Below are 26129 nucleotides of genomic sequence, written 5' to 3' on the forward strand. Positions count from 1 at the left end.
AGGGAAGAAAACTAGTTGGGGAGAAATTAGGTATAAAATCGTTAAGAGAAAACTGAGCAGCCTTCATTAAATCAGGCTTATCTCTTTCTACACTTAGACTTTACATGTGAGGCCACCACCATTGGAAAGAGGACTTCCGGGGCTTCATTTTAGACTCAAGAATCTCCTCAAACCGGTCCGGATGAGGGAGATATGGCTATTTGAAGTTAGGCATAAATCCGATAAGGTCAAAACAGAGCAACATTCACTAAAATAGGAATATCTCTTCGAAAACTTAGAATTTAGATATGAGGCCACCTCCATTGGAAAGAGGACTTCTAGGGGTTCATTTTAGACTCAAGAATCACCTGAGACAGAGTCCAGATGATGGAGATATGCCTATTTGAAGTCGGGCCTGAATGCAGACTCTGAAATCCGATCAGACCTCACCGAGGTCATGCCGCCCCTTTTGACTTTTCAAAGCTGTCGAAATGTGCTGATATTTTGAGGAGCAGCAGCTCAAGGCCTATAAATACAAGGCTCAAAGTGATGTTTTAGGGGAGAAAAAAAAACATTATCAAGAGTTAAGAAAACAATATCAAGTTAGAAATATCATATATCAAAGAGAAATACCAAGTTAGAAATATCAACGAAGAGAAATATCAAGGTGTTATCTTTGTTCTTCCTTGTTCTTCCATCCATCCATACCATACAAGAGCTTGAACTTGGATCTTGATTTGAGAATTGAAAATCATACTCAAACTTGAGGGTACTTTGGAATCAAGTTTGATTTATAACAAGAACACTTCTCTACAAGAGGTAAAGTTTCCTTACTTTCATTTCAATCTTTGTTCATCTTTTTCTTGTGTTTTCCTATTATTTTGGTACTATTTTGGGACTGTTTTGAGGGCTGAAACTTGTGATTAAAAGCTACCCAAAGGTGGAGGAGTTAATCACCCTTCTTTAAACCTTATTCCAAGCTTGAATCCTTGTGTTTCCCACTTGTTTTCGCTAATTTTTCCCACTGTTTTGGGGCTGATTTGGGACTATTTTGGGGCTGTTTTTCAACATTTAAACTATGTGATTTGAAGTTGTAAAAGTGGAGGGGTTAGCCACCCTTCTTTCTACTTGTTTACTAACTTGATCCTATTTAATTTTGCTCGCTTTCTATAGCTTAATTTCAACACTATTGTATGCTATTTAGGGGGCTGTTTAATTTATTTCAATGATTTATGTTTTAAATATCAAGTTTGTTTGTACTAACCAATTAATCAACTTCGCATAATCATCTCTGCAACCTCCCTCCATTCTTTGCTTATTTCGATTAAAAAGTTATGAAAAATTAAGATTGTGGTTCAAGTATAAGAAAGGAACTATTCCATGCTTAATGGTTTAATCTCTTCAGAGGTTCATTACCAAAGGTATAAAATGCTCTATGCTTAATGGTTTAATCGCTTTGGAGATTCACTACCAAAGGCATAGAACGTTTTATGCTTAGGAGGTTCATTACCAAAGGTATAAAACGCTCTATGCTTAATGGTATAATCTTTTTGGAGATTCACTACCAAAGGCATAAAACGTTTTATGCTTAGGAGGTTCATTACCAAAGGTATAAAACATTCTATACTTAATGGTTTAATCTCTTTGGAGATTCACTACCAAAGGCATAAAGGTTCATTACCAAAAGTATACAATGCTCTATGCTTACTGATTTAATCTCTTAGGGGATTTACTACCAAAGGCATAAAACGTTCTATACTTAACGGTTTAAATTCTTTGGAGGTTCACTACCCCAAATGTATACATGTTCTTATATTAAAGCACAATCTTTCCATTTCTCTTTATTCATCAGTGTGTTTACTTTTAAGAGACTAATTGATCCTTGGAAATTACCAAGGAAAGTGTCATTATCACTTATTATTAAGTTTGGATTTCAAGTCATTATCACTCAAGTTTGGGTTTTTCTAAGTCATTATCACTCTTTTGAGTTTGACTAATCCCTGTTGCACATCTTGAGTTTGACTTGGAATCCCTTATCGCTTGTAAATAAGTTTGACTCTTCCTTTATAATTTCCCCCGAAGAAAATAAGATTTGTTTCTCGGGTTAAGTTGATGCTTGTTTCTCTTTATTGCGTTTTGGACATAGTGGACGTAAATATCACTTTTGCACAAACAGGAAAAAAGATAAATAAATGGAATGGTAATAAAAAAGGCTAATAAAATTAGTTAAAATTGGATTACAACCGACATCAAGAATTATCAAGATTAATTGGACTCAGTCGGACATTATACCGAGTCTATTGTGTCAAGGCTTATTTTACATCAATTCATGCTATTTTGATGAACCTTAAAGTGTCTCTACCTCTCTTCTTGAATTCACTTCATGATAGGAGGGAGGGGTGGTTGTTTATTCATTGCAGTTATTGATCATTGTCCAAATTGTATCCGAGATCATCAAGCAATCAACTTGCTAATTGATGGTTTTGGAAATGATTCCAACCCTCTCTTGAGTATTTTTATGATGGAGAAGGGTAAAAAAGAAGACAAACATGGCTAGGAATACCCTGTCTGCGCTGTTTCACCTTAGGTACAAAAAACAGATTTTCACAAGAAAACAAAGTATTGGATTTATTTGGGGCTCGACTGAGTCGTGTTTTGGGGTCAGCAAGGCTCCAATAAATTTCAAAACAATACACTTTTGGTTGAAAACAGTAACTAGGGGTGAAACAAAACAAATCCCAACAAGGCAGACAGAATAATTCCTGAGGAGCATCGAGCAATCATTGCATATTATTATTGTAATAAACTAGACAGCCCCTTTCATTTATTATTCATTTGGCTTTGTGATAATTATTTGTTCGGACACCTGGACATTCGGACCCTCATTCGCAAGGACAAATATGTAATAAGTTGTATGTCCTCCAACCCCCATTCTTTCTCCCTTTTATTTACCAGCTTATGATGGTTAGATTAGGGACATCATGTTTAATTAGCATTTTCTATGATTTGCATCCATTCGTTTGCATGCATAAAAGTTTGGCTTATCATATTATTCAAATGTCAAATTCAAACTCCTTACTTGCATACATGCTCTATCACATGCCTTGAATTGACTCACATCCCATACTAGTAGCCGAACCTTAAATTGCACGTTGCATGTGTTGCATTAGTCATTAAATTAGGATCATGCATTTTGTTCTAACTATTTGCTTTCTTTTTGGACTCGCCTTCAGACATTAAGGTAAGCATTTTTGCTTTAGCATATTGCATAAGTATGAATGCTGTCATATCAAACATACTACCATGAGGCTAACTGCTTATTTGATATACCTGTTTGAATGTCTATGGATGAAGGCTAATCACTTGAATTGGGATACTTTGATTCATGTATATATGAGATCACCATTTTAAGTGATACATATTCAAAACACTTTTTTTTCAAAACAAACATAAAATCAAACGCTCCAACTTTTCGTGAAATTAGTCTATACTTGTATGTTACATATAGAACAAGAACATATATTGTACATAAAAATCACATCATGATTAGTAGAGGCCGATCTTTGATCGGGTGAGTGGGGTGTTCAATTATTGACCTTTCCCTCTCATACCTAAGTTCCCGAACCAAGACACTTTGGTGACGACGGACTAATGTCCTTTGGCATGAGTCACGGGTTTCCGAAATTTTCCAAAATAAATATTTAGGTGGCGACTCTAAAATCTGGCAAAGCAGTCCATTTTTGGCATTTGATTCAAACATCGATTTCCCAAAAGAAATTGCTGGATTTGGACTCTTTTCGTGTTTTCACTGTTTGACATTGCACTTGTGAAATCAGATTCAGAACCAACACAAGTGGAGTCCGAACTGTAAGGGCTATTCATTCTTCCGAAAGGGAGCGCGAAAAGCCGAGCCACAACACCCCTTGAAATTTACATAAATTATAAATTACCTTATGTAGTTCTAGGGATAGCATTCAAGATCCGTTCTTGGAAGCCATAGCTTTCCTGCTTTTGGGTCTCAGAGTTGGTCCAGATGGTGTCCTGCACGAACTCAAGCAATTCTTCGACTTGGCTTTGCACATTGCCGTCAAGTTGTTCCATCCCTTGTTCCAACCGATCTAACCGTTCCTTGACATCGGCCACGGCCACTTCCACCTTGACCACTCGAGTCTCCATGGCACTCACAATGTCGCATGACTTATCTTTGGCCTTCTTGCCCAAATTAGCAGCAGTCTTCCTTCCGTAGTTCTTGTCAGAATTACTTCTGACATGGTGTTCTTCCTTCTTTAGTTACGATGCCTTCGTAACTTGGCTCTGATACCAACTGTCATGGCCTTGATTTTTCCAAGCCAACCGTGCGGCCTTAGATGCTTGACACCCACCTAGTTTGTGTAACTAAGTAAGCCTTCGTGGAAGAGAGCTAGGAGAGATTCACACCTACTTGAAGATTTCTAGAGAGAGAAACTATTCTAGAGAGAGAAACTCTTGGAGAATGCTTGCTTTGTATTGCTTTGGATTGTTTGGGCAAATGAGGCCCTCCCCCTTTTATAGGCTACAAAGAATATTCTATAACTACAATGATAAAGATTGTTCTAGACACTTCCTCTAACTCCATCTTATAGACTATTTTAGAATATACATATCTAGAAGGATGTGCAAATATCTATAACCATCTACAGAACTCTAGGGAGTTCTAGAAGCTTCCAGCAATCTCCACAATCTCCCAGGGCTTTCTAGTGAGGGACAACATCAAAATTTGTCAGTCTATGACACTGAGTCCTCACGAAGCCTTGAAGCTCTCCCCTGGCTTACCATTGACGATCATCGACATGTTACAAGTTGCTAAACACCCCCTAATTCATGATCTCTATCTCTCACCATAACCTTCCCTTTCCATTACAAAATCCAGAAACTGCCAATCCATGTGATCATAAGCTTTCTCAAAATCTATCTTAAAGACAATCCCCACCTTCCCTAAACTCCTATATTCCTCCACCACCTCATTTGCCACCAAAACCACGTCTAAAATTTGCCTACCTTCATAAAAGCCCCTTTGTGATGGAGAAACCCGAATGAATACCTCAACCTTTTTCATGTGTCTTTTCAATAAATTTTATTTTTAGTTAAAAATGTCAAGAGTATAAAAAAAATTAAAATTTTTCCTTGCAAGTTATATTTAGTGAAATTAATATCTACTGAATGAAATTGTTCATAAGAATATTTGATTTTAACTAAATTTTATTTTCTTAATTTATGAGTGAGAGAGTGGGAAATATACTTTTGCTATTACACAAATGATAGGGATCTCTACTAAATCACTATTTTTTTTTACCAATTACACATATGAATGTGGTCTCACATGGGTGTATAGCCAATGTACAAAGTTGATTGAAAACTTGATAATCTTTTTTTAGTCTGGAAAAGCTACTGACATTCTGTATTTTATTTTTTATTTTATTTTATTTTTTTGTTTTACCTATAAGATTTCAATTCAAAATGAAGCCTTTTGTTATATCGAGGCCTAAAGTAAGTGCTTTGTTTGCAACCCCCTTGAGTCGGCCTTGAGCTTTCTCTCCTTATGTTGCCAAGTGTCTATTTTTCTATTTGAAACAAAAAAATTAGATAGATGGGAGGAGTGTGGGACTCAAACCTTGGACCTTAGGTTTAATGAAGAAGACTCTTATCACTTGGGTGGCACACAATATATAGTAAATATTTTGTTTTATTTTTACTTATTTCAAATTGCACACACATAGCGTGCTCCAACTGCTAGTGATTATATATGGTTGCTATAAGCTTTTCTTTGAAACTATGCCAATTTTGAAATATCGTTGTTTCTTTGAATTTAATTTTTTTTAGCTTCCTATAATTTTCAATAGTTACCTAAAGGTATGTTTGGCAATGTTTATGCGTAGGTGTTGTTTGGTTACAGTTTATTGCTTTTTGTTTACAAATAACATTAAACGTGTTCATATTTATTTTTTTGTAAAAAAAAACAAAAAACAAAAACATGTTTGGTACACATGTGGTGGTGGCTGAAGGTGGTTGTCAAGGGTTACAGATGGTGGCTGGATGGATGTAGTTGCTGGTCATGCAAAGGTGGTGATCAGAGGTTGTTGTTGGCCACTGGAGATGGTTGATGGTGGTTGGAGGTGGTTACAGCCGCATGAGGTGGTGGCTGAAGGTAGTTGTTGAAGGTCGAAGATGGTCATCAGCCATCAAAGGTGGTGGCTGGTGCTAATATTCATAAGAGGTCAGTGGCGATGGTGGCCGAAGGTGGGGGTGCCCGATAGTGGTTATGAGTAGTGGATGGTGGTCTGAGGATGTGGGAGAATGAAAGCTTTTGTTTTTTTTTTTTTAAAAAAAAAAAAAACAAGTGAAACTAACTTTTTAATTGTTACAAAAATTTAGTAAAATTTGTAAAATGTTTACAAATTTTAGAAGGAGGATTTGGTCAAAACCCCCTCATAATAAAACTTTAATGCATTAAGGATAAGCATAAAAAGTTTTTCTTGAAAAGTCCAACACATACCACTATTATCAAAATATTAAATTTTAAAATAATATAATTTTTGATGTAGATGTCGATTTTTAATAAAATTAGTATTTTTAGAATCTTCTCATCAAAATCTATAAAATAAGATCCATGTTGACTATGAAATTCTTAAAAAAAACAATAATTATTACCGTCGAAATTGATGTAAATAGTTACAGTAACTTGTTACTCTGTCTCATAGTAACATGTTACTCTGGTTTACAGTAACATATTACTTTGACAATATTATCCAAGAAAAAAAAAAGATATTTTATTTTGTCTTTGTTCAATTATGTATTTTTTTCTTATGGAGTTTATGAAATAAAATAAATTGAGCTGTCATTTTCACAAAATAAGGGTTTACTGAAGAGGTTTTGCTTTGAATTTTCCTTAAAAATAAAATTGTAAATTTTCTTAACTAAGTGAGTCAATCTCAATCATATGATTAACGATTTTACTTCAAAAATACTAATTGACATTATTAATTGAATTGAATTAATGCAAAATTTAAAATTAAATCAATTAAAAATATGGGAATCAAAATGACGTATGAAACAAAATAGGGGAATTTTGTGATAGACGCCTCACTGTCTAATTTGTCTTTCAAAAGGACAAGAATTATATTGGTACTTTCAAAATCCCTTAACATTTTAAAACTTGTTTCTTTTACTATATTACCCTCATATCTATCAGCTCTCCTATTAAGCCATCTTCACAGTGTATTTCAAAGTAATAGTAAACTTTACTCTGATTCAGAGTAAAATTTTATATTGTTAAGCAAATCAACATGTTTTTAACCAGAGTAAAATTTTACTCTGATTCAGAGTTAAATTTTATTTTGAAAATACAATTTTACTCTGAATCAGAGTTTACTATGATTCGAAGTAAAATTTTACTTTGAAAGTACAATTTTACTCCGAATCAGAGTAAAGTTTACTATGATTTAAAGTAAAATTTTATATCGTTTAACAAATCAACATGTTTTTAACCAGAGTAAAATTTCAGAGTAAAATTTTACTTTGAATCATAGTAAATTTTACTCTGATTTAGAGTAAAATTTTACTCTCAAAGTACAATTTTACTATGATCTAAGGAGAGTATCCACTTTGAATCACATTAAGTGTCATGTATTAATAACCTTGCGTGTTTGGTTGTTGAGAAAATCACAGAAACATAACAAGAAAACCAAATATAGTTTGGTTGCTAAGAAAATCAACATATTTTTAGCCAGATTAAAATTTTACTATTCCAAATCTGTCTCATACATACATACAATCACAGATATACATACATACGCTCACACACTCACAGATATACATACATACACTCACTTACCTATATATATACATATACACATGTATTTATGAGTCATATATACATACATAAATGCGCACGCGCGCGCACACACACACATATATATATCTCCACGTATACATACATACCTACATACAGAATGTATGTCCATGTCTGTGTATGTATGTATTTATCTTGTGCAACAATTATTTAGCGCCATCAACGACAGAGGAAGAGCAGAGCAGCGGCGGGACCAGATCTATTCACTACGCGACCAGATCTTGTCTAGTAGTGGTTAGATCTCGTCGGGTGGCAGCGATGGAGGGAGTGAAACCGACGGACGGTGGCGACAAGGGGGAGAGATCGACGGGTGGCCTCTGACATGGCTATGAAGAGAAGCTGTGTTTAGAGGGGGAGGAGAGAGACGGAGAGGTGGCGAGAGAGTGAGTGGAGAAGGTGGGAAGATTTAGTTGAGGGTATAATAGTCTGATAAAATATTTAAATAATAAATTTTGTCCTTTATGCAAAACTTTATAATTATGAGGGGGTTTAAAAAGTATAATTTTTTTTCTTAATCCTTTTAACAATTAAAGGAAGGAAAAGGGGTTTATAGCCAAATTTTCTATTTTAGAAAACCAAAATAGATACCAAACGAGTTTTTATTTACAGTTTTTAAAAATTTTATAAATATAAATGGAAAATTGTAAACATAAACATTACTAAACATGCCCTTACTGTTTTTTGTTTTTGTTTTTGTTTTCAAAAAATATGTAAACTCCAATCAAAAACATCTTTGACAAATGTTTTTCGTTTCCAAAATATGTAAATAATTTTCAACTTGTTTTAAAAACAAGTTTGTATTCTCTCTTCCCTTCTCCCTCCCCCACTCTTCCCTGCCGGCCACCACCTCCGACCACTACCTCCTAGTGGCTACTACTTCTGACCACCCGCACCCGTCACTTACCACTTGTGGCAACTCCCTATGCATCAGCCACGTTTTTTTGTTTTTGTTTTGAACAAAATAAAAATAGACATGTCGCCTTTTTGAAAACAAAAAAAATGGTAAATTGCTATCGTTACCAAAAAAAATTCAGCAAGTATAATATGAAGTTCTTTATCTCAGTTCTGTAAGTTTTACTCTGCCAAATAGAGTTCCTTGCATTAATTCTCGTGCACTTGTTTCTGGAGAACTGTTTGATTCAATTATAGTAACTATCAATTGTGGTTGTATGCATTAGGTGTTCATTATGTATTGTACTGCAGTACATTACATTCTCATGATGTATAAGTCAAAGAGTCATTAATCATTAAACCTATTTCTCTGACATTTTATTGGCAAGCACTTTAATTTGACTTCATTTTTCCTCGTACCTTGTTGGTGCCCTGCAGGACTTCAGTGCTTGAGAAATCCTCTAAATCAGTTTGGGATTTGATTCTGGACAACAATGGGCTGGGGAAGGAAATAAGTGAAACAGTTGAAAGGGTATTCTGTCGATTAAGTGGCTGTGAGCCTCCTTTGTTTCCTCTAAATGTTGAAACCCAATCAGAGAAAGAGAAAGAGAACGAGAAAGGAAAAGGGAAAGAGACAGAAAATGGGAAGGAGAATTTGGTCTCTCCATTAAAGAAAAGAAAATTCGACGAGATGAGCTTTGAAGAGGGAGCATAAGAAGGTGCAAATGGAAGTAGCAAACCTCCAGCCGTGCCAGAAGATTCTAGTAAAGTGCCTCAGCCAAGTGTATGACAACATAAGCCCAGCCTTCCATGAGCTTAGTGATTTTGATGAGAGCCAAAAAGTTGGGGACCTGCTTACAAGTGAGCTTGGTTGGCAGCTGAAGTTTATGAACTTTATCTTCTATAACCTCTTTGTTGGATGCATTAAACTGATTACAGCAATACACGGTGCTTTGTCTTTTTTTGGGTCGCTTCAAGGACTTCATCGATGCTCGGAGTTCCCAGCAGAGAGTATTTACAATCTTGATTGTCTTCATGCCTTTTTTGTGTCAGAAGTGGTGTTTACTCAAGACCCTAGGATCAATTTAACCCCAAGGTTTGGGGTGGCCTCAGTTTACTCAAGACCCTGGGATCAATTTTGGGTGTAGGAATAGCTTGTGTTATTCACCCATACAACTTCTAATGAAACTAACATTTTGTCAAATCAGCTGTTATGCTTTAGTTTATCAAGCTTGTTATACACTCCAAAGGTTACTCGATCAGATATTTGTAGGTGCTTAATCTATAATCTTAATATAAAATTTCTCAGAAGGTGTTCTTCTTTCCCCCCTTTAAGCTAATTGCTAGTGGCAAAACTCGAATTGATTGTCATTAACGGATTGATATTAATTTCTGATCAATGTGAAAGCATGAGGGACATTCAATCCTACCACTGGCTTGGTGAAAAGCTAGTCCTACCACAAGTTCTCGAGGGCTGTAAGAACAGCAACTCTTACGTAAGGTTTGATTTCATCCTGCTTCTAATGCATGACCCAACCATATAGTTGTTTCAGTGGATCTTGGAGATTAGAATGAGATTTAGCATACCTTTACACATAGTGAACTCTGTAGTTTTAACTTTCACACGTTTCTGAAACTCTATAGCTCAGGCTGATTCAACTGTTAAAGCAGCACACACTTTACACAAACATTGCCAACGCTACAAGTCTTGTGTAGTCTATCTCTCTCTGCATCATGGGTTGTATCCTTTTACATTTGTTCCCTGAAACGCAAAATCTGATCGTCTATACTGCAACAAGACTTCTTGCTTTCTGCTAAGGTTTGAAAGGAGACATCAATGGCTTCCTGATCATCAGCCTGTGGGGATTTGCACAATTGTTGCTTTCAATAGGAGTATGTCAAGTTCTCTACTTCAAGTTGTTTTGCCCCATCTCTCTCTCTCTGTGCAGTCCTTGAGGAGAGCTTACAGCAAGGGTGATGCCTTTCGCATCGAGCTCTCAAGTTTCAATGGTTTTTACAATGTATCAGTTCTTCTCAGGTGAGTGCCCTGCCTGATTTGTGGAATGTCTTCCATGATTTGAAATATGTTTTCTTGTCATTTGTTGACAAACATATCTGTGTGGTACTTATTTTCTTCATATCTTGCTGACTTTTAATCAATCTGTCATTAGTAAATGGATGTGATCAGCTGGTACATCGAAAGTACAGTTTAAAAGAGCATTTCATTGATTTAAACTTCACTGCATAATGTAGAAACACGAGTCTTTGATTCATTGAGCTTGATCATAGTTTTGTTTTTTTTTTTTTTTTTTTTATCCTCTTTTTTTTCTTTTTTTTTTTCATATTACAAGAGTATTACCGGATCTGCGTAGAATATCGGCATCAGTTTATGGAATTATCTAATGTGATGGGTTTTTTAGATTGTTAAATTTTACGACACGAATGACTTTCAAATTTATGTTTACTAAAACTCGAGCAGTGACACTTTGACTCAATACACTTCACCAAAACTACCAACCGTTCAGAAATTCGATGGCTAATGAATTTGATGAATTAATGGTTGTGTCAATGAAGTGTAAAAGCAACAAGCAGTAACAAGAAGTCTCCAGCCCTAGTTTCGCATATAAGCTTTCTGCATTGGTAGCCTTATGTAGAATTGTTGTTTACAAGTCAATACATCCATTATTAACCTCTCTTCTGGATGCAAGTAACTGTTTTGCTTCAGATGAGACTTGGGCTATCACTTTTGTTAGGATGAGTTTCTAACAAGCGGAGCACTAGTCAAACTCTAGTTAAAGTGTGTTTAAGCTTGATTGCTTTCCATAACAAGCCGAGCTGTTAAGCTTGTTATCTTGAACAAGTTTTTAACTAGTCCAACACAATTCAAGTTCAAATAGCTTGGTTTCTTTTTGGGAGATTTACCAATAAATCTCAAAATTTGAACTTATGCACCAATTGGTCCCATTTTTATTCTATTAAACCATTTAGTCCCATTTAATTGTGAAGGACATAATTACCCTCATCTAACCGTAAGACACACACAGGGGCTGGCATGGGCTCTTTCTCCTATCACACAGATACACACATACATTGTGAGGGGCACACACACAGATACACACACACAGATACACACATACATTGTGAGGGGCAGACACACACACACACAGATACACACACACACACAGATACACACATACATTGTGAGGGCAGACACACACACACACAGATACACACAGGGACGCCGTTGCTGACCGATCTAATCTTCCTGAGCCGTCGGTTCGTGCGTCGCCTGCCGAGCCTCCGCGGCAGTCGGAGAATGATGCGCGAGCCGGAGTTGAGGGTAAGAGAGGCGGCGGTGGAGCAGATCGAAGAGAGGCAGAGCGATTGGGCGTACTGGAAGACACAGAAGACACCATTAACGCACACACCCAGCAGCAGCCTCAGCATCTCAGCATCTTTATACTCACACAAGCAGATCAAATACATCGGATCGTTGATTCCACCGCCTCGATCCTTCGAGAATGGAAACCGAGGGTACGAATTGATGACCGCTTGATCGAGCCCTCTTATGGAGACCCATTCTGCAACACATCTCTCTCATGGTGACCCACCGCCTCACTCATCTCTCTCATGGAGACCCATTCTGCAACACACACACTAATACACACACACACACGCAAATCTCTGAGGGTGTGCCACACCGGAATGAAAGTGGGACCAAATCAGTGAACCAAAAATGACAGTTTGTAAATCAATGAAAGGGCACTCTCGTCCACAGAGTAAAACAAAAAAGAAAAAAAAAAACAAAAAGGACCAAATCAATACACCAGCAGGACTATTGGGTATAATAGAATAAAAGTTGGACTATTTGGTATAACAGTTTGTAAAATAGGATTTATTGGTAAATTTCCCTTTCTTTTTTGCCCTCCTAGGCATTCAAGACAGCGGACAAAGCTGTTGAGGGCACTTAGGATGACAAGTTTCTTTGAGATCGTTAAATATGTACACTTAATTACAGTTCAAATTTCTCAGAGTGAAAAACAAAACATCTAAATAAAAGTTGTTTCAAGAAGGATAATTCATCAAGCCACAAACATTAATTCGATTGAATATTGGAGGGCTCATTGTTGAAATGAAGTGCACATAGAGTACAACGTTTTAAACATCACAATTACACACACAAATCTAAGCTCTATCATAAAATGTGCACTGTGAAAATCAATTGTAGCCATTGTGTGCTGGTGAAAAAAAAGAGTCAATTTTAGCCATTGTAGAAATCATTTTTGTTTGTCAAATCTTGGTTTTGACCATATGTTTTTCCGACAGCCAAGGTTAATAATGTTTAGACATTTTTGTTGTTAGATATTTAATTTGAAGAAATAAGAAACTACACGAAATTGAAATCTCAATAACACAAAGTATACCTGCACACAAAGAATTTCATAGAAACAATCACAAATGAGAGACAAAGGGTGAGTGGGGCTCACAACAAAACAATTTCACAAAAAGTCACAGAATAGAGACAATGGAAGGGTGGGTGGTTTTTTGCTTGTGTTTAAGCAGATATGGGAGTTTGAAACATTTTTAAAAACTTGATAATAGGGAGATAATCAAAACATCCCTCTTCCCCTATAGAAAATGATCAACAAACTCTGAAATCTTTCTTCTAAGATAACCAAGAATGGAAACTTAATATAAAATAAAAAAAACTAAAACCCTATTCACTAGATAAAATTGGGGGATTATTTTCATTGCCTATATACAAAATGTGTACTCATGAAACAAACAAGTGATGGTGTAATAACATTAGCCCACACATCCCCTTGCTATGTCCACGACTTTCCTCATTTTTGCCGCCACATCACGCCTATTGGTGGACCCCGTGGCCAGTGTGAACAAATCCATAATCATTCACCTCAGGATGATAGAAATTGTACGGATACGATGAATTGTCCCTTGGAAGATGCATCATATGGCTCTCGTCAGAAACTCGTGGAGCCAAGCAACAAATGGGTTGTGGGTAGCATAGCCCGCCATCTACTCCAGAATGCTCGGTTGTACCCAAAATTAAGTGATCATCGCTAAATTTTCCTTGTTTATACTCCGATTGATTCATGGAATTGTTGTTTTGGGGGTTTGCCACCTCAAATGGATCGAGCAGTGAACACATTGAACTCACTCTGGCAAGGAGCGTTCTCTCATTGGAGCATACATTTTGTGAGTCACCTAGCAAATGGTTTTCGAGGTCACCAAGTAACCCAGTGTTTGGATATCCTTGACTAGAAAAGGCAGCATTGGCATTGGCTTGTATTTGATCTTCCCTTGCTAAAACATTTTCGACAATGTTCCCTTGTTGACCCCAATGCACCATCCTTCGATTATCAAACGTGTAGCCATTAACGTTCTCATCTGTGCGTGGAAAATCCATAACTGGTTATCACAAAAACATATTTGATGAAAAGAAATCAACACAAATAGTTTTTTTAAGGTTCAATTCAAAAGACTAAATTGTATACCTGACATTGGTGAATTTGAGTCCATAATACCAAAGGGTTGTCTGGTTGTTAGCTTGAAATTTTGAATCGGATGAGGAGGAACTAAAGATCTAGGAATAGTTGAAAAAGAATGTTGCAATGTGGGAGGGACTTGTGATTGACGCACAGTGAAATCAAAAGGGATGTCGGTAACCTCATAGATGTTTGAGTAGAAATAAGGAGTTTCCATCCTTGGGAAAGGTTTTTGGCTGAGTTCTAACAATCGTTTGTCGCATTGCAAAAGTTTCTCATAGTGTTTGTCAAGCGTTCTTGGAGGAAATTTGATGTAATGTCTCCTACCAAAAAAAAAAATCAAACAAATCATTGCATTAAATGTGCCATATGTATGTGCATACACTTGTATGTACAAGTTAAATGTGATAACTAATGTATGATAAATGAACGTTTTGTTAGTCACAATTCATTAAAATGGTAGTGCTTAAATTTCGAAAGGTAAATCTACAAGATTGTCCACATCCTATGGAAGTATTCAAAATTTAAAGCACTACCATTTTTAGATGTGTTTGAAGATACTGACCACAGTCTGCTGTGGCAAAAAACTGTTTTTAGAAATGAACTGATATTTTGCATCAGCTGACATAAAAATTGACTGAAACCACCTGGGCCTGTTTGTTAGCAATCTCACAAACAGTTTCTTGTCTCCCAAACAGGAAGACAAGTAAAGAAACTGTTTACTCCGTTGACACCTTTGAGGAAATGCAGAATCTCACATGCTATTGTTCTTAATTCCAATTAAGATTTTGTTTATATAATATTTTATTCAAGCTAAATTTGTTATTTATTATTTTTCTAGAGTAATAGGAAGCAGTGAAAAAGGAAAGATTATTTCAAACCTGTAAATGGCAGCTTGACCTCCAGTAAAGTCCATTGCCTGTTGCCAAAGTGTATGCTTCCGTGGCTGCGGATTTGTCTCTTTGAAGAACTGAGGTTGTTGGTTTAACTGAACATAATTCACCCAAAAAATCGAATAAAAATTTCTTGAAGAATTAAACTTAAATGTCATCATTTAGAAGAGTGGGAATAAAATTCACTAACCTCAATTTCCAAAATTCCCGGCTCATCATCGCGAATAATGGCTCTAATCGCTTCAATATCAGACCATTGTATTTCGATCTTACTCTTCAAAGCCCCCTCTAAAACTTCCCACACAATTTTTTTCTTGGCATAATAACACTTTGCTACCAAATTGCCTTCGTGCAAAGATTTTCTCTGCAACAATTTCAATAAATTTTAGTCATTTCTCTGTATTTCATGAATTAAGTCAAATTATTATTATTGTTTTCGTCTTTTGAGTTTGAGGGTTGCCTTTCATTCTGGAAAACAGAGAAAATGAAACCGACACACCCAAAAAAAATTTGTTTTACAAACTGTTTCTACATTCAGTAAATTTTCTTGAAAACACTCCACTTTTTAGGAAATTTTTAAGTTGTTTTTTGAATTTTCAAAATCTCTAACCTTTTAATTTTTTTTTGTTATATTGTTTTTGTTACTGAAAACACGGAAAACAAAAACAGAAAACAAAGTTATTCAAAATGAAAATGCTAGTACCAAATATTCTTACCTCCCACGAGCCAATTTTGAGCAACAATGCAGGGAAGTTTGAGGCCTTCAACTTCTCATACATCGGTTGATACACAAAATCATCCTTCTTTGCTCGACAAAGTTCTTGAATCGACGATGTGTGATGTGTCCCAGTTGAGCAGTTTTTGCTCCTTGAGTGAGATAAGGTCATCTCTACCAAGTTGAGAAAAGATGGTGTCTTCTTCAATGTCAAACCAAGAGGACTTGCTTCTCCACAAGTGTGAAAATCCAATTCCTACCCACCCCACCCCACCCCCCCCCCCCCCCAAAAAAAAAAAAACTAAGTAATGGGAGGTATTGAAGCGTAATATACATATACATGCTAGCAGCGAATGCACACGTAATGCGTTTGCAATTTTATATCTAAATTTTTGACAGTTTTTAAAGTGAGAAATATGAGTTGACTTTGAAAACTAATTAAAATGTGACATGTTTATTTATTTCATTGGCAATTCCATCGCTATTTTTGGAAATCAAAATTTTAAAATAAAGATTCACATCAAAATAGTTTTGTGATTTATATAATAAAATAGATACTACAAAGTTACATGCACATGCAATATATGTGTAAAAAGACAGTTGTAACCATCATCTAAAAAATTGAAGGTAGATGAAAGTGGAAAAAATCAAAATTTAAAATAAAAAAACTAGACAATTTCATATGGGAAATTTGGGCATGAGAAAATGCGTGTTATATATATATATATATATATATATATAAGAACAATAATTACTATGCAATGGCTGAAAACAAATGCAACAAAACCATATAAGCAATATAAACCTCACATTTTTCAGATTAAAAAGAAAAAAGAAAAAGGAAAGCAATGAATAAGAGAGGTTGAAAAGCAAAAGTGAGAGCTCATGAATGCACAATTGTGGATTGGAATGGAAAGTAAATAAATAAATTTTTTTTAAAAAAAAAAAAAACTAGTTAAAGAGTGTTGCATTCATTGGAAACACTGAAATTTCAATTAAAAACTCAGAAATTTCAATTAAAAACAAAAATTTAAAAGGAAAAAAAACAAAAAAAAATAATGGCTGAAACCATATATCAAGCTTGCAAACTTTTTTTGACAAAATATTTTCGAAAACTATTTTCTGACAACACCCTGTTTGAGGAAAACACTTTTGACCATGCTTTTGTTTTCAAAAACATGAAAAACAAACAAAAACGAAATATATTGGATACGAAAACAATACTAAACACATAAATCTCAACACTCCTACCTCACATAAACACTAAAATATTGTATATTTGCAGAAACAGAGATCAAAATGATATAATACCTGTTGATTGGACTCAGAGGAAAGTTTGATTCTCTTGAAATCAGTGCTCGGAAATCCAGAAACAACATTATTATTGGTTGTTGGATCTAGTACTGAGTTATGAAATTGTTCAGAAGAATCAAAGAAACCACCATTGAACATAGCTTCATTAGAACCAATAATAAGCTCTTGAACCATTAGGAGGAAAATAATGATTATCTAATTTCTTTCTATCTCAAAACCCAATTCATTCACACACATAAAAAAAACAAAGAAAAAAAAACCACTTCAAGAATCGAATTTTTTAGATTCAGTATCATGTATATATATAGCCTCACCACAGAAAGCAGTGGAATTCGGAGGTGAGAGAGTGAAGGTGATTTTGTTTGACAAAAGCCAATGAAAAAAACGAGTTTGTTTTCAAAAAGAAGTCTTTTGACTTTGAACTGCAGATGTCATCATTTGCCCCCCTGTCATTTTAGTTATATTATTTCCCATATTTTTTATATCTAAAATCTCAACTTTTAACTAATTTCTCAAATCATCCTTAAATTACACCCACTTTTGTAATTTGAAAAAAATACAGTTAATTTTATATTTTTAACATAATTAAATTAGTTTTACTTGAAATTTTAATTTGCATAACAGTTAAATTCTTTTTTATTAGTAATTTATTAATTTTAATAATAAAAAATAATGTTATGATCTCTTTTAATGTTTACTCATCATTTGGCTTAATTTTGTTTACTTTAATCACACTAAAAAAACTATTAAAAAAAATATATTACTAAAAAGGAAGTCAGTATAATTATGTCAAAAGTGTGAGATTAATTATATTTGTAATTTATCCTAAAATTATATATTCTTTTTATTAAGATAATACAATACAGATAGTGGGTAAGTACTGAGATAAATAAACATAAATATACATTATAATAAAAAAAAATTACAATACAATTTTTTCATTCATACGACTTACAAATTATTGATGAAAGAGAACCTAACTATTAGGTGAATTAAAATCTTAGGAGAGATTGGTATAATTATATCAAAAATATGAAACTAGTTATATTTTTTTCAAACCTTAAGTTACCCTAATTAAATTTAGTTTGGTGGTCTCTCTAATTTGGCGGCAAAAAGAACATACAATTGGAATATTTATTAGGATTTTGCTAGATTTGGTTGTTAGGAAAAAAAAACAGATTTTTGTTTAATTTTTACCTTTTATTATGTGAGCGAGATTCATTAATGAACTTACCCAAGAAAAAGATTCATTAATGAACTGTTATAGCTTCCAGAAAATAAATAGGAAATAGATCTTGTTTGGTAGATTGTGTTTACTTTTTTTTTTTTTGGAACTTTGTACTTTGCTGCAGTTTTTTTTAATAAAAAAATTAAAAAAATTAATCATTGAAAAAATTTTAAAAATGCTTTTAGATTCTATTTTTTTAACACCCTAATTATTAACTTTTAATAAACTGTTCTAAATGAAATCATAGTTGTAGTGTTACCAAATTAAAAAGACATGATCAAAACAAGAAAAAAAAAGCGTTACTCATGGTCATTTCTTAATTAGTAATTTGCTATTACACAAAATGTCAACAAAATAAAAATAACAAAGTACAAAAAAAAATTTAAAAAGTATGAAAATGCTTAATCTATGACATCTAAGAACATTTCGAACTTAAATTAGACATTTTAAATATTCTGATTAATTGAACCAACTAGTAACTATTATTTAGCCTTTCTTTTTAATAACCAGGTATCTAGTTTAGTTTGTGCGCATTTTAACTAAATATGAAACCCTAAAATTAATGGCTTGACAAACTTTAATTGGGATGACTCAAACTCGAAACCTTAAAAGTTAATTGGTTGAATTTGACAAATAATTGTTATTACTGTTTTGAGTATGAAAGCCTTGAAATAATGCAATATTTTGATTAGAAATTAATGCTAAAATGAACCAAATCTTCCAACCATTACCACATCAGATTTTATGTTCAGAATCCCATATTCATGTAAGACATTTGGTCATTCATTTAGTAAAAAATTTTGGGCCTATAACATTTTCCTTTTATCTTCCACTGCTTTTTATGAGACCATTAATTGATATGCATTTAGCAAAAAACCATTTACCAGGTTTGGTTTCAAAAAATGGAGTATACTTTTCAAAAAATTGAGTTTTTATTTTTTTGTATTATTTTGTTTTCAGTGATTTTTTTAAATATTTTACACAATTTTTTTTATTTTTTAGATATACCTAATGTAAATACACTTAAAAATATAATAATTGTAAAAAAAACTTTAAAAATTCAATAAATACAAAAAAAAATAAAAATTCAATACATTTTTGTATTTGGTTGTATAGATTTTCTTACTTTTTAAGTGTATTAAGATTAAGTGCATTTAAAAATTATAAAAAAAAAATTGATAAAAATATTTTAAAAAGTCATTAAAAATATAAAAATTAAAATTAAAATTTTTAAAAATTAAAAACCAAACAGTGTGAATTATTATTTTATCCATGATAGGGATGATAACATGTGATGCCTTCTATTAGCTGAGGCATTTTATTGTAAACTAAGCTTTTTCATCATCTCCATAGATATTATCATTTATAGCTTTGTCATGCCATTTTTTTTTTAAAAAAAATTATTTTATAACTTGAACTGTGTTCTCAGTATTTTTTGAGCTCGTTTTAAAAGCGTAAAATTGAGAATAAAATGACATCTCTATTCACATAATTCAGGCTATAATAAGAGGGATTTACTAAAGTCGACATAAGTTAGGCATATGAAAACATACCAATGACCAATTAGGTTACCTCTTTGCAAGTTATCATTTCTTGCTTTATCATTCTTTTTATGTATATATATGTTCAATGAATCTTCTTTTTCTTTTCACAACTGTTAAACTACCTATTCACTTTGAAGTTTATGTCATCGCCAAAAAACTTTCATGTTTGGTTTGATTTTTAAAAATTTATTTCAGAATTTTTTTAAAAAAAATTAGAAAAAAAATTAAAAACATCTATTATTTTTATATAATTTTATCTTTTGGGAGATCATAAATATTTTTTAAAAAATTAAAAATACCTTTTTAATATTTATTTTTATCAAATTAGTTTTTATTTTTTCAAAAAAAAATTAAATTTTTTTTTTTTTCTAAAAACAAAATGAACAAGGCCCTACACTCCATTATCTTGTTTTAGTGTCATGTAATTATCAGATCTTTTGTTATTAGTTGGACACATCATTGATATGAAATTTTCAGAAGACAAAATAATCTGTATATATAAGGAGAAGGGTCTTTTTAATTCACAAACTTTGTGAGAGCTCCATTATTTCAATCTTAATTTCTTAATTTTTTGATTTTTAAAAAAAAAATCCCGTATTACCCTAAACCCTACTACCCATTAAATTCCCGTATAACCCTAAATCCTATTACCCATTAATACCTACTCACCTAAACCTTACCACAGCACACGGCAACCTAAAGAAAAAATTTGGGCAAGAGAGAGAGTTCACATAAAGTAAGACAGAATCTTGGAGCCTTCTTATCACAGCGGTAGCAGCTTTGGGATAGAATTTTGGAAGAAAAACATTCAAAAGTCGGTAAGTAAATCATTTATTTTTTAATATAGTGATTATATTTTTAAATTGATTAAGAATGATTGTATTCATTAAATTCACATAAAATATTAATTATTGATGATGTTAGATTGTATTTTGTGATTGTGATTAAAACTTTGTTTATTTTTCAATATTTTATTTTTAATCTATGTTTTTTGGAAAAAAATTAGATTGTATTCATTAGGTTCACATAAAGTACGCACTGTTGATGATAATGATTAGATTATTTTTTGTAATTGGGTTTTTTAACTCACTATATTTTTCATTAAAAAAAATGTTGTGCTTAATTTGTGATTGGATTTTTAACTCAATATGTTTTTTGATAAAAAAAATAATTGTATTTTTTAATTATCAAGTGACTTCATTGCTTTTTTTTTTCTTTTTTTTTATGAGAAAAATTGTGATTGTGTTTTTTTACACTCCATTTTGATCACACGGTGATTTTATTTTTTTAAAATGATTATGTTTTTTTACACTCCATTTAATACGTGTTTTTTAAAAAAAAAAAAAAAAGAATCTATTCATGTTTTTTTAATACAATCACACTTATTGTATTTCTAGTCTATATTTTTTTTAAAAAAAATAGATTGTATTTATTAGATTCACATAAAGTAGTCATTGTAATTTTATTTTTTTTAAAATGTTGTGCTTTTTAACTATCAATTAACTTAATTTGTATGTTTTTTTTTAAAAAAAAAATAATTTTATTTTTTAATTACCAATTGACTTCATTATTTTTCAATACGGTGATTGTATTTTTACACTCTGCTTGATTGATGATGATTGGATAGTATTTTGTGATTATGATTGGACTTAATTTATTTTTCAATACAGTGATTGTATTTTTAATCTATGCTTTTTTGAAAGAAAAAAAAAATTGAATTGTATTCATTAGGCTCACATAAACTACGCAAGGTGATTTTATTTTTTCAAATGATTATGTTTTTTTACACTCCATTTAATATGTGTTTTTTGAAGGGAAAAAGAAAAAAAAAAGAGATTGTATTCATATTTTTTTTTAATACAATCGCACGGTAATTGTATTTTTAATTTATGTTTTTTTTAAAAAAAAATTATATTTATTAGATTCACATAAAGTAGTCACTGTTTTTTTTTTAAAAAAAAGGTTGTGCTTTTCAACTATCAATTAACTTAATTTGTATGTTTTTTTTAAAAATAATTTTATTTTTTAATTACCAATTGACTTCATTGTATTTCAATATGGTGATATTATTTTTACACTCTATTTGATTGATGATTATTGGATAGTATTTTGTGATTGTGTTTGGACTTAATTTATTTTTCAATATGGTGATTATTTTTTTAATCTATGTTTTTTGAAAAAAAAAAAAGATTATATTCATTAGGCTCACATAAATTATGCACTATTGATGATGATAATTAGATTATATTTTGTAATTAGATTTTTTAACTCACTGTATTTTTTTTAAAAAAATAGTTGTGCTTTTTAACTATTAATTAGCTTAATTTTTTATTGGGTTTTTAACTCATTATGTTTTTTGAAAAAAAAATTAATTATATTTTTTAATTATCAATTGACTACATTGTTTTTTTTTTAATTAGCTTAATTTGTGATTGTGTTTTTTTACACTTCATTTTGATCACAAGGTGATTTTTTTTTTTTTTTAATGATTGTGTTTTTCTACATTCCATTTAATCTGTGTTTTTTGAAAAAAAAAAAATTGTATTCATGTTTTTGGAATACAATCACATGGTGATTGTATTTTTTATTTATGTTTTTGAAGAAAAAAAAATTAGATTGTATTTATTAGGTTCACATAAATAATTTTTTGAAATTTAATCACGTGCATAGCACTGGTAGTATGCTAGTTACTCTAGATAAAAAGGGAGGAGGAGGAGAGAGAGAGAGAGAGGGGAGTAGGATGTATTTTTAATTTTTTTAATTTATATCTACTTAGCACATATTCTAGCTTTATTATTAGGTTACATTTGTTTGGCGGATTAAATTGAATGAGATTATGAGTGTGGTGGGATTGAATAAGGAAATTAGTAATGTAGTGGTATTAAGTTAGAAATATAAAATAAAGTGTGTTTATTTGTGTAGTAGTAGAGAAATTCTATTTTCATACACTAGTTCCTCTCTTTCCACATCTTTTCTCAATACACAGACTAAATAAATTTAAATTGTCAACTTTCACTCAATACACATTCTACCATACCAAAAATACCCTTACCATTTTCATCCTCCAAGCCCTAATCCTAATAAGCCACAACCGTTGTTGCCGACGGTAACAGCGACACCTCTTTCCTCCCTTTCACCTCCAGTCGTTACCCCCGCCCCTCCCTCCACTCATCGACACCACTTCCGCGACCTCCATATGTTTAACAATTTCATTCTTGTAGTAATTCAATATGTTTAACAATGTGATAGATCGTGTTGAAACTAGAAATTTATACAAGCTGTTAAGCATTTTTAAAGACTAATTTACCATTTGGGTTGGTTGGTTGGGATGAAAGGTATTCAATTTGTGGCTATGTGACACACTGTGTTATCATGTATCATAGAGGATTAAAGATTCTTGAAAATCATTTAATTTGCCTATCAATGATACTTGTAAAATTGTGCATGCAGGGAGTACACGTTGATAGTAAAGAATCTGATTGCTTCGATGAGGAGATCAAGAGTTCGCCTGGTTGTAAGCAGGAGTTGGACAGTGATGATATGAGTTCATTTTTTTGATAGCAGAAGTATTTACACAACTTGACTGAGCGTGCTCTTCGGAAGAACCAGCCCTACATTGTTGATGACCAAAGAGCTCATTGGTACATCAAAACTTGAAGGCGGAGGGAGATCGCAGTAGTGCGCCGATCTTTTTCTCAAGCAAAAGGGGGTCGCAGTGGTAGGGAAGAGGCAACGGGAAGAGTAGAGGAGAGGAAAGGTGGCCACCATGGATGGTGATGGTGGAAACTAATGGTTTGAGAGAGTTAGAGTTAGAGTTTTGAGAAAGGGATATTTTAGTAATTTAATTTTAAGAAAAAAATGTAATAAAAAAAAAATCATTAAGTGTGTGGAAAGAGAGGAAGTAGTGTGTGGAAATTGAATTACCGTAGTAGTGTGGTGGTATTAATTGATTGGGATTAAACTCGTAAAATTACATAATTACCCTTCTATGTACATCATTAAAACGAAGGGACAAAATAGTCTTTTTACTATTAATCCCATGGGATTAATTCTCAATCCCACAGAAAATTTTATTTCCACACATCTGCTTACCTCTGTGTACATCATTTCTCAGTGCATACACTTGGTAATTTGATTATTAATAATTGTTCTCATTTCAAACACCAAATTTTCCAATCATACCCTTAACTCATATCCTTGTACACACAGCACCTCAACCCTTTTTCCATACACATGTTCAAAATTGTAAAGGAATGGTTTAGACCCTATTTCAGTTCAACACATAGTAAAGAGAAAATCCATTGAAGGGACCCTCTATCGAAGACCCAAAGACCTTCCATTGAAGACCCTTCTGCTTTATTCGACACTTGAGTTCCGAAATCTCTTGAAGGTGACTATTACTTAGTTTCGATTTCGTTATCGCGCTTCATATCATTTCATTTTCTCCGTGGAGTGCATTGACAACCTACAATAAACCCTCGTGTTTTCCTTGAAGAGTTGGGATTTTGGGCCTTCGGTACTGGTTTTCTGAAATTGTTTTGTTCATTCGACACTTGAGTTTCGAAATAAAATGCTCCATTTGACGTTGAGTTCCGAAATAAAATGATCCATTCAACACTTGAGATTTGAATTTTTTACAATATTTCGATACTATTGTACCGAATATGGTACATGTTTTCGGCATTTGATCTTCGATTAAAAGGTATAATTTTGGCTTTGAAAGGCCGAATGATTTTTTTTTTCTTTATTCTTTTCTTATGAATTAGATGAAGTTGCTATTTGTATGCTGAATTGGTTGAATTGGACCCTAAACTACTATATTATATTTGTTTTCATTTGTAGAGCAATATTCATTAAGTTCATACATATCAAACAAACATTCCTAATGGTTGAACCTTGACTCATATCGATGTGAAATTTCATCTAGTTGTTTCTTCTTCTCCTTCTTCTTCTTTTTTTTTGTTTTTTTGTTTTTTTGTTTTTTTGTTTTTTTTTTTCTGTGAATCTCTAAATTTTTATTCTGTAGGCAACTAGTCTTCTTGGTAAACTTCAAATCTTCAATCCTAAATAATATAGCACATGTTAGTTTTTGTCTATTGTTAGCAAGCTTCTTCTATCTCATTCTTGGCAATCTTCTTCTCCAACTTGACAAACCACCTTCACCAAACCAACCATACAAAACTTCTTATCACTTCCAACTTTCCAAGAACTGGATGAGTGGTATGTATATATTATCTTTATTTCACTAACTTTTCTCTAAAAGAATTTAAATGCAATGTGCTTGGTTCGCAATTCTTATATCAAATGGACAAGCATGTTGCCAAACAAGGTAAAAAACACTAATATGAATTAAATGGCACGTCGCGTGAAATTTGGTGGGATGTTGGACCCTGCTGAATTTTAGGCCAATTTTATCGTTTAGGTCATCAATTTTGACATTTTATTGTTTTTGAAAAGTTTTTGCAACTTCTATTACTCCTAGGATATAAGTTATTACTATATAGGTTGATAACTACAATTTGAAAGTTTCATTGTATTTTTATTAGAGTGTTTTCACAATAAATGCTCTATTGGGTTGATGAGAACTATTTTCATTATGTAGATGGATGCCGGTCCCAATCAACGTCAATCAGTAATAGCGTCGAACAAAAGATTCCGTGAATTAGAGAATGCTGAACGTGAATGTGAATGTGGATACGGACGTGGATGTGCTCGAGTGCATAATGATGATGCAGACATTGCTATGGATGATGATCTTATACATGATGCACCAGTTATGAAAAATAATGCTATGAACAATGACCCTATTGGTGACGATGCTGGTATATTTATGAAGATATCTTTACTAAGCCATTTTCAGGAGGGCTAACTAATCCATCAATTCGTAAAAGTTTTAAAAGTCATATTACCTCAGCTATTTGGAATAGTCTTGATGAAATAGGGGCCTTGAAGTGTTATAGTCACTCGAGTAAGATTTGTTCGTAGGTGTGGTGGGAACAAGGCAACAAAGCTACATTTGTAAACATTGTAGAGATGTCAGGACTTGCATACTTAGTTCGTTGCACGTACCGCTTCGTCAACAAGATTATTGTGTCTAGAGAGATGGCAACCAAAGACAAATATCTTCTATTTGATTATAGAGAAATGACCATCATGTTAGACGATGTCGC

At 32.8% G+C, this 26129-nt stretch overlaps 1 protein-coding gene and 1 long non-coding RNA gene across 3 annotated transcripts; one reads left to right on the top strand and one right to left on the bottom strand.

Moving 5' to 3' along the window:
• Positions 1 to 536: 536 nt before the first annotated feature.
• Positions 537 to 10998, top strand: LOC145789999 (uncharacterized). Its single transcript, XR_014328550.1, has 2 exons — positions 537 to 798; positions 9197 to 10998. It is a non-coding gene; the product is annotated as an uncharacterized LOC145789999 (long non-coding RNA).
• A 2319-nt stretch (positions 10999 to 13317) lies between these two features.
• Positions 13318 to 17585, bottom strand: LOC114288229 (uncharacterized). Of its 2 annotated transcripts, none has more exons than XM_028231713.2 (6): positions 17185 to 17585; positions 15875 to 16129; positions 15349 to 15522; positions 15147 to 15253; positions 14275 to 14588; positions 13318 to 14167 (listed from the first exon to the last, which is right to left on the bottom strand). In XM_028231713.2, exons 1-6 carry the CDS (start codon positions 17359 to 17361, stop codon positions 13626 to 13628), a joined length of 1569 nt encoding a protein of 522 aa, XP_028087514.2. In that variant the 5' UTR covers positions 17362 to 17585; the 3' UTR covers positions 13318 to 13625. The 2 variants fall into 2 exon arrangements, with proteins under 2 accessions (XP_028087514.2, XP_082723910.1); XM_082867784.1 differs by having other exon boundaries at positions 13318 to 14188.
• Between the last annotated feature and the right edge of the window lie 8544 nt (positions 17586 to 26129).

This window comes from Camellia sinensis, chromosome 5 (genome assembly GCF_055761805.1).
Source record: "Camellia sinensis isolate YWXY chromosome 5, ASM5576180v1, whole genome shotgun sequence".
NCBI lineage: Eukaryota > Viridiplantae > Streptophyta > Magnoliopsida > Ericales > Theaceae > Camellia > Camellia sinensis.